At 40.5% G+C, this 10,357-nt stretch overlaps 1 protein-coding gene across 1 annotated transcript in view; it reads right to left on the minus strand.

Annotated features, from left to right (window-relative positions):
• The window catches only part of LOC109471571 (cadherin EGF LAG seven-pass G-type receptor 2-like), a 74,506-nt gene that overhangs the window by 34,511 nt on the left and 29,638 nt on the right, over window positions 1–10,357 (minus strand). The window contains 4 exon segments of the mRNA XM_019770925.1: window positions 171–340; window positions 781–1,070; window positions 1,535–1,644; window positions 3,984–4,040. Of these exon segments, the coding sequence (XP_019626484.1) occupies window positions 171–340; window positions 781–1,070; window positions 1,535–1,644; window positions 3,984–4,040 (627 nt within the window).

Below are 10,357 nucleotides of genomic sequence, written 5' to 3' on the forward strand. Positions count from 1 at the left end.
CAGCCCATTACAATTATCAGTTCAAACAATGAGAGAGCGCAACAAATGGCCATATTTGAACTTCATTTACATGGGACTGACAGCTCCGTATCCCATTAAAAAAATCAAAATATGAAATCAAATACTACGGTAATCTACAAGAAATGTGACTAGCTGATGTCTTTCCTCACCTCCAAGTTGATGACGTTGAAGTCTCCGATGTTGATCCTCATCATGAGCCCGTTGGCCTGCCGCGTACGGAACATCAGACCGTTGTACCACGGGAGCGAGATGACCGGCAGGCTGGACACAGCGTAGTCCATCACACTGTCACCGGAGTAACGCTTCGGAGCCACCATCGCTGTTGTACGGAAAGAAAACCAGCTCGAGTCAGTCTTAAATCAACTGTGGAAATGTGCTATCCTTGCTGCAAATCCCAAAATACTAACCACAAATTCTGCCTTCCAATACTGTGCCCTGGACACAGTGGATCACCAACCCACTGACCTATCACATCCAGAACTGTGCCTATCTTGTTCCATGCCTGAATGGGCTAGGGCTAGGATCAGGCATGATTCTGGATCCTCTTAGTGTGTCCAAAAACATCTACCTCAGGCACAGTTCTGGGTACACATGGTCTATCTAAAACCGTGCCCAAGCACGAGATACAACATGTCTCTATGGCTATGGGAGGCAAAAGGCTATGGGACTACTTTTACTTCTATTAAGGACTACCTATTATGCACTTTGGGTTACAAAGTTTTCACTGGCTTTTCAGAAAGAAAAAAAGTTGTTACTTACATCTGTCACACCTGGCTCCGCCCCAGCCTGTGGGACAGTTACAGTAGAACCTCTCCCAGTCGTTCTCGCAGGTCCCGCCGTTCCGACAGGGGTTGGACGTGCAGAACTCCTGTCGCGCGGGGCAGCCCGCCGTGGTGCCGTTGTTGGACATGTAGCTGGCCAGGTCCACGAACTTGTTGTCGACGTAGAAGTCCTTGATGCAGCCCACGAAGTCGCGGTTCTTCACGGGGAACTGCTCCTCCAGGCTGGGCAGACCGCCCATGATCATGGGACCCGTCAGGTCAAGAGATCTATGGGAGAAACAGGTACAAATCTTAATAGAAGAACTTAATTGCACGACAACTGTATAAGGTACGGAAAGGTTGTATGCCAACAACTATTGAGTAGAATAAAAGGTGTAGGATAAAATCTAATATCCTAATGACTAAACAACAAATATTACATTCCAGGTACATGGGTATAATCAATATTGCTTGATTTGTATCATTGGCCACAAGCAAGTTCTGAGAATTTTTTTGTACATTTGCTATATAAAGCTTATATAACAAAATGACTGATTCAAACAATTTGGGATTGAAAAAATTAAGAGACTTGATTGGGACAAGTAAACTTAAAGCCAACATCAACAATTTCCTTTTTATCAAAATTAGATCTGAAGAATGAATGAATGAATGAATGAATGAATGGATGGATGAATGGATGAATGCATGAACAAACAAATGAATGAATGAAAGAAAGACACATCAGAACTCACTTCTTGCCGCTGAGTTGGATCCCCTGTGCAGCACAGCTGTAGTTACCGATGACAGACCCATACTTGACCGCGATCGCCGTGTCACAGTCATCGATGCTCACGGTAGCAACCTGGATAACAGAACAACACGTCTTCTTTAATGCGCCATTCATTTCTTTTGCTTCGATGGGGGGCACAAGATTCAAAAGCTACAACAATTGATAATGTTTTATGCTATGCTTTTAAACTGGACAGTGAGTGTATTTTAGTACATGGGCTATGTGTTTCATTGGTTTTTGGAATGGGTGATCATGTCTGAAGGTTTAATTTCAGTGTGTCTATTGTGTGTTTGCTTGTGTTTCCATAGTTAGTGTTTAACTGAGGTAAAATTTGTGGTAAGATTTGCCTTGAAACATGTTGGTCCTGGAGAGGAGCTGGCCTGTATACTGTCCCTGGCAACAGTCTGGCACCCAGGCTACCGGTACTACTGTCTAAACCATCTGTATTTTCCGATGCCTTCTGCGCTGCAGACTCTACAAACTACTGTCAACTGTCAACAACACCTCTGGCCTAGGCTGCTCTAATTAGGCGCAGATGCCATTCATCAAATTTGATCAACAGCAAGTGAGAGGCCATTGGTCTTCTCTAATTGAAATTGACGAGCTTCTTTCTAGACAAATAAGGAGATCTGGGCTGAGCCCACATATGGAGTCTGCCACTTGGCCCAGCCTCCTCCTAATCCCTTTTCTAAACAGGATCATTCTACATTTGTTCTGGTCTCTAATTGCTTCTAAATGCCTCCAATCAACACCTAATCTAAACAAGCCGTGACCTCCAAAGAATGCCAGAAATATCTGACTTCTACACTAAGCTTCAATCAGGCCCCCCTCCCACCTCAATTTGTTCCAAGAATTTGGCTAATTTGGGTCTGTGTCACAGGCAGCTACAATAATCCTGCAGAGAAGCTGGCAGAAAATTTCAATTGGACACTGCTAGTTACCCAATTCCATGCCTTCAGCTGTAGGGTGTTCTAGGCTGTTTTACTTCTAAGGAGTAGAAAAGACTGCTTCACACCTGTCTTAACTTGGACATAAACTATGTAGGGTGGAGGGGGAGGTTGATGTGAAAATGTCGCATACAGTTACAACTTTCATCTTAACTTTTTTTACAGACACCCTGAAGAAGTTTTTTCCTTCTCTGACTGCACGAAATTATTTATGGATTGTCTTTCAACTCGCACCAATCTAATTTTTGTTTTTTCAAACCCCTTTACCTTCTACCATCATGGAACATCCCAAAAGTGAATGTTTTAAATAAAAATGATGAGATTAGCAGTACATCGATTTCAGTCAATGAAATCCAACTCTTTGGCCATTTCTAGTCTACCTGCATCTGATGACCTCAACTCAACCCAGGTGAGTTTATCTCTCCTTTATCTAAAATAACTAAATCCTGTTGGAGACTTTTCCACCAGACTTTTACAATGTCTGTCTAGGATGAACAAAAGGATCATGAAATCTAGTTAAGCAACATAAACACAAGTCTTGTCCTGGGTGGTCTGCTAAAACTATTGGATGGACTGGATATGCAATCATCCATTTGCTAAATAGTTCACAATAACCTGGGAGCCAAGGAAATAGTTTGGTATGGCCAAGGAGCTTTCATCACAAGGAGATGAAAGCTCCTTGGTGTGGCCTTCTTCAGACTCTGCATTTTGGGTTTCCACAAACCCCCTTTAAGACCCTCTAACTGGGTGACTGCTGCTGTAAATAGAAGTCATGTCTGGGTATCTCAAGAATTTCTTAGATGAACCACAATTTCTTGACTGAAACAGCATGAAGACTTGAAGGTGCCCAGAGCAGAGTTTGACCCCACTGTGAGGTGGTCTAAGTATGTGGTCAGTAGCAGAGTGCCTCCTCCATGTCTAACCCATTCACACCAGGGAAGGGAATCTACCATCTCACTGTGGTCACAACACAGGCCACAACACCACCTGACTCACAGGCACTGTAGAGGGCTGAAACCAAAGTAGGAGGCGCTAGTAATGTAGGAGGCATGCTCCCACTGAGATTTTGGACTTTCGATGCTATTGAAATATATCTTATGTTTTTGCAACTTGACCAAATTTTTCAGAAATCAGAGATTTCATACTTTTGACTTTGATTGGGACTATGACAGAAACTGTGCAGCGTCAAAAGGTTGCTTAGGCAATCCTTGGCTTTCTGAATTCCACCAGTTGACCAAATTAGGGACCTTCCAAATTAACCCTATTTCCTGTGTCTGACCTTATGACCTCCTGTCATTCTGTCAATCTTCCCCCCACCCATGTGCTGTCAACCTACTCTGCCATGACAAACAGGCAAACAAACCCACAGCTCAGCCACCCAAAACAATACTTCCGTACCATGAGGTAAAAATGTCAAATGGTGCCCAAACTCTGTCTAGCGAGAACACGAGACTTTGTGCCTACCTTCTGATCTGACGGTCCATAGGGGATGTTGAAACACGGCTCATCAGCAGAACAGGGCTGTAAAATAAGGAAAATATAGCTTAGTTATCTACAGATTTACATTTCACATACATTTTACAATTTTTCGGTAAAAAAAAAAAGAAACTCTGTAGTGTAAGTAAAACAGTCAATATCAGGTAAAACGGTCTAGCACCCACATTTTTCATACATGTAATTTGCAACCAAGAATGATTTTAGAATCTAGAAAAAAAAGGAAGATAATAATGAACTCAAAACACAAAACAAGCATGTTTCCCTTTCATAAGAATCTGTCAATCTCAAAGAAAATGGACAACAACCATCCCTAGCCTTAAACATGGGTGTTTGCCCATAAATCCATTACTAGTTAGAGAGCAGAAGTACCAAATTAAGACAAGGTCATGGTTAAACTAGCCATGACAAGGTGCACACAGGTCAACAGTGTGTCTACCTCTACTCTCAAAGGGATGTCCACTACCATACAGAGCATACAGGGCTGGGATGTCAGCTCGAATGTTCCACTCAGGTATAAGAGATAAACCTCTAATCTAATACATAACAGAGCTGTCAGGGAAGATGAGCTAGTAGGGGATGGCCTGTCCAGTTATGTTAGCTGGACCAGGTGTGAAATGTATTTTGAGGTAGCGTAAAGCCAGACAGATTACACTATAAAGGATACATACCGTATATACAAACACAACTGGGAAGACAAAAGGTAGTAATGTAAACTTAGTCTTAGAGGGTACATCCCTAACCCACAATGTTTCCCTTTCCTTCCCAAAGCTTTGGGTGTATATAAGGGCAGTGCCCATCTCTTTCGCTGTAGCCCTTAGGCCACACAGTTGACCAGGCAAACTCTTTTGGGACCTATAAAAGGTTAGCATACCACATCTTTCAAGACTGATTCACGTCTCAAACAAAAAACTCTTTCCCAATGTCAAGAAACTTTTGGGAAGGGATAAATCAGAGGTGGAGGTAAATGAATCAAAGCTGGTGGGGTCTCCCATGTGTTTTGATGTCCCCTCCAGTCAAATTGATTTACATCAAGTTTGAACCAAGAACAGGCCTTTGGCACAAGAAATCTTTTGCACACTGGGTGGTACTAGCTCTGAACAGAAAAGCAAGAAAAATAACATCCTAGCAAAAGAATGTGAAATCAAAATATCAAACTTAAATATCAGTGGCCTATATTTTTACTATCTAGAACACTGGCTTATCATTCTTATTTTCAACACTTGTCAAGAATGTCACCTACTTCTAATATGTAGCCAGTACGTCTGGAATCGAGGCACTGGCAAAAGACTCTATTCCAAGTATTTAGGTTACTTAGTAAACGCAAAGGAAAGGCCTTTCTGAGGACAGTCGAAATGTAGCCTAGATTACTATGTAAGATAATACTAATGTATTATTTCTGAAGAGGTCTTAATGGATGCTTAAGGAATGTGAATCTTACAGATGGAGTAGGGATAAGGAATCCTACACCCTTTAAGGAGATGGCAATATTGCCTGAGGTCTGTTTGTTGTTTTTTGTTTTCTGTTGTTATTGTTGGAGCTATGGGTCGTCTTGGTATTCATTTGATCATGGTAGAAAAGAACTTTTGGGGCAACCTGTCAAAAATACCTTTGCAAAAAAAATGAAAAAGGTACAAAAAATGTGTAAAATGAATTTCAATGATTTGACTGAGGCCAGAAATGGGAGGGGCTATTTAATCAAAATATAAACAATTTTTACCTTTGATTAATCTAGTCTATATAAATTTGATAAATGTAACCCTACATATGAAATCATATCTATCTGATATCTTTCATCTCACCAAGGTGATAACCATTTAAAGTTAAACCTAGGTCCTAGAAAAGGTTTTATAAACTAAAGCTGTCATAAATTATCCAGAAAATATCCCAAGAATTCATCCCTTGGCACTACACTACAGGTGGGGTCCATAGTACTGTAAATTCACTTAATTTTGCATCAATTAAATAAGTTTCAAGGTATGAAAAATAAAATCTTTGCAGTATCTTTGAATCTGTGTCATAAACAATGAAAACAAAAGGAAAGTTTACAGTGTGCTGTGTTCACAGCAGATCAACACGGATATTGCTGACTTTATAGAAATGACAAAACATTCAGAATTTACAGTCACCAAATGTCAAACGTCAAATAACTTAGAAACATAGTAACATCTGTAGTTGTTTTATCCACACCATCTTGCTGTCCTACAAACTAGAAAACTGTCCACATAAAATTGTGCTTGACTTTACAGAATATATGGCTGGCAGTAGATCTTGTCTACTGACCTCAATCATGCAGGGTCAGTGTTAGACCATAACTGTGGTATAAACATTTCTTGTGACCTATTTTTGCTGTTCCCTTAGATAATTTTCCCCACTGATGCAAGCATCAAGAATCCTGTCTATACTGACCACCTGTTCACATGAACCAGAATTTATCTACAGTCTTCTTGGACAGTTTTGACTGAAGTGTTCAGAAGCCCAAGTTTGGCTCATCATTACCTCCATGAAAAATGGAGGTATTGTTTTTGGCGTGTCTGTCTGTATGTCAGTCTGTCTGTCTGTCTGTCTGTGTGTCTGTGTGTCTGTCTGTCTGTGTTTCCGCAACTTTGTAGGCGGCATAACTTCATAACGCCTTTATGGATTGTGATGAGATTTGGTATGCTGATAAGTCTTAGGAAGACAAAGTTCAAGGTCAAATATGGGCTCCTGTTGGATGACCTTGGTACTGCAGCAGAACTTCCGGTTTTTGTATCTTTTGTTCTGAACAAGCTATGGTCTTGACTTTTTGGTGACAGATAGCTTATCTTGTCAGGAATAAGTGGCGTAAGTTTGGTCCCCCTAGCAGCTTGTTCTGGAACTGCAGGTTAGTTTCTGGTAAAAACTTTCAAAGCCAATAAGTCTATATTGGAACAACGTATTTTCATCATTTTTGGTGTGTAGGTACTTAAAAGACAGTTGTACATGATTAAATGCAAATTATGCAAATGCGGACTTAATTTGCATAATTAATGAGGAAATTCTGTAATTACAGTGTTTCATATAATGGTACTGCTATACATGTAATCTATTTAATCTGTGGCAGGCGGAACATCAACAGATATCAATTATGCAAATGATGACCTAATTTGCATGATTAATGTGAAAATTCTGTAAATTCTTATTGGTGAATGATGGGAATTTCATACCTTGTAACATGTGTAAGTTATTTAAAGGTTTGCATTGCTATGCATATATTATGTTACTGTAGAGGTTATTTGCATAATTTATGAGGACAAAGTAAGCCCATATTTCATGGAGGTCTGAGATCTCTGAACTCTTGTTCATCTTGTGGGGAGAGCATAGGGGGTCTTAGGACAAATTCATTTCTATTGGCTCATCAATCATTTGGTAGGGACAGCCTAGGGGGCCTTAGAACAAATGCATCAAAATGCTAACATCTGACAGACCTGGAGCCACTCTCTGATTGGTTGAACTAATTTTGATTGACAGTTCAGAGAACCACACAGTTCCTGGACAGGTGTACCATCACTACACCTCCCACCTCTTATTTCTCTGACACACACACAGGAAATATCTTTTCTCACCTACAGTCAGGAAATGACGTCTCTTTTTCTAGGGTGACTCTCAAAATATTTGGAAAAGATCTGGTGGATATTTTCTTTTCTGTCGGAGTTGTCAGGATTCTCAAAACATGGAAAGGTGCCAAACCTTGCAAAACATATCAAATCATCCTTGAAATGTTGCTGAATGGTTGGTCAGATGTGCTTAATTACATTAAAAGTAGAAATATGCCAAAAGATAACTGAACACCTTGATCAGCTTCTTTTGACTAAGAAATAGAAACTGCAGAAACCAGAACATTCTGAACACAGACAAATTTGTTATAACCTAATAAGTTATATGGAAGTTTATACTCTCGTCCTCAGTATGGGTTTCTTTATGCAAATGACGTGTGACCTTGAGAGTAAGCCACTCCCACAAACATAATATGTCTGTTCATTCAGTACCAGGAGTGTCAATCTACCAACATTTTCAAGATATCTCTTACATCTTGTCCTCCAAATGGTGCTTTTTAACTGTTCTGGGGTCAAGGTCATTTTTTGCTAATTAGACGACCTTGACCCAGCCACTCAGCCAGTTGAGTTTTCAGTCCAATGATTTTCTCTTACCTGTGTAAACCTCCTGTCAAACCTATGGCCTTCAGGCATGACCTTTTCAGTTAACAAGTAAATACAAACTGTCAAAATTTTGAATCAGTGAAACAGCTTCTTTAAGCTAAAGCAGCAGGACTTATAGTCACTTTAAAAGGGTTAAATGCCACGGAATGTTATAATAAAGGTAGAATAAACTGAATACATTTTCTAACCACTCAGAATCAAAACTCAATCCAAAGAGGTTCTGTCTGAATGGGTTGCCTCCGGACAAGCTTTCAGAGGCTCAAAGCCTCAAAGAGTGTTTGATACCGTTTGTAAGATAACTGGAAACGTAATAGCAAAAACAAATGGTACAGAACTTAAAACAGAAGCCCACAAAAACCTTGTTAACAGAGCGTCTATCTCAAGCTGGCATCTAAATCTGTTTATCCCGCTGCAGGGGTGTCTGAAGTCTGAGCAAGGCTCAACTTCCTCTCCATGTTTGGTAAAAAGTGTAAAATCTGGGGATTACGGGATCTGACACCGATCTAGTGCTGGGAGGGAAACTAAGGGATTTCTGACAATGTCTGATACCCTCAGAAACTGGCTAAGACAGCTGGGACAATAACATGGCCAATGTTTTATCATTCGCTGGTTTACAAGTCAACGCTGGGAGCTGAACAAATACAATATCTGTTCCTGTCAAGTATTCCAGCATACTTTTAAGTGGTTCGGGTCTTTAAAAAATACACACGACATACGTTACATGCTTCATGAAAGAAACCTTTGCTTATCTATTTTTGTTTCCTCAAACAATGGTAAATAGCAATGCCAACAAACAAATTCATTATTATCGTCTTTAACTTTTTTTCTGATTGTTCTCCCAGCACAGTGAAGTGAACACACACAGTCATTTATTTCCGCCCAACCTCAGTAATCCATAGACTTGCCCTCTAGGTTCATAATAGTGACTAACATGGGAGTCCAGTTTCCCAATTAAAGGACAGAAAGGCACCTCTGATAAAAAGTGCACCTCTATGGGGAATGGAGGCTATGATAGGAGTTTTGCCTATACTGTGATGTAGACATTTTGATATGTTTTGGAGGCTATTGCGGGGATTTCTTCTTTACTTGAATACAGCCTCATACAGACTTTTCTAAGACTCACACACATATGTGAACATTTTCATCAATGAAAAAGAAGCAGCAAGAGGGAAACACATGTCGATTCTGACTACATATGCTCTTCTTCCCAAAGCTCTACTACAAAATTCCTATTCCCTCCCCCAATAGCTCATCCCTGAAATACTCCGCATTCTTTCAAACACTCCTACACAAAAGTGTTATTTGGTGTTTTCTACCCATCTTTCATCAACTAACAGGTGTAGTACTCATTCTAACAGTTACGTTCTAACCCCTGGGCACTCTGGTGGTTATTTTGTACACAGGCATCTGTTGCAGCGTTTGTTTAGGGGGTAGCTCATTTTACAATCAGGGGGAAGGATAGAGCAGATAGAAGCTTTTAGTTCCAGGAAGTCTTTTGGTTTTCATAACCTTCAAATTCACAGGCTACAATGAACTCGGCTTGTATTGGAACTGTATGATGTACTTTAATCAGGAATTACACAACCTCCTGAATTCCTCCACATACCTCCCACTTACCTATCTGCACGGCTCATGATTGGTCACCTTCGGGTGAGACTTTCCTACCAATCAACTGACAAAATCACCTTCCACCCACCATTTGTGCCTAAAGCTACTAGGACTAGTAGAAACACAAACCCACAACTCAGCCATCCAAGATGGGAAATCTATTCAAACATTACTTAAAAAACAACCTTCACCTCCAAACTGTCTAGGAGGCTTGTTCAAGGTCACAAGGAGACTATTGAATCAGCTGGTTCCCATTTTTTCTAGACTGGCAACCTGGACTGCCAAGAAATGTCGCATTCCTTTCACCCACATTTCTGCTCTTTTTTCTTCCCACGCAAAAAGACGAAAATGGATTTATAACTGAGTGTGTGAGCCTTAGTATGTCACTGTTTCCAGCTTTAATACAATGATATCTGACATTTGATCACATAAGACATTAACATCTTTCTTTTTCTCCTTCTCTGACCCCCTACAATAAGTAGAAACTGGCTGCTTGAGGCCCACTAAAATTCAAATCTCTCTCTCTCTCCCTCTCCCCCTATCTCTCCCCCTCTCCCT

This window comes from Branchiostoma belcheri, unplaced genomic scaffold (assembly GCF_001625305.1).
Source record: "Branchiostoma belcheri isolate BF01 breed outbred unplaced genomic scaffold, Haploidv18h27 scaffold10, whole genome shotgun sequence".
In the NCBI taxonomy this organism is placed as follows: Eukaryota; Metazoa; Chordata; class Leptocardii; order Amphioxiformes; family Branchiostomatidae; genus Branchiostoma; species Branchiostoma belcheri.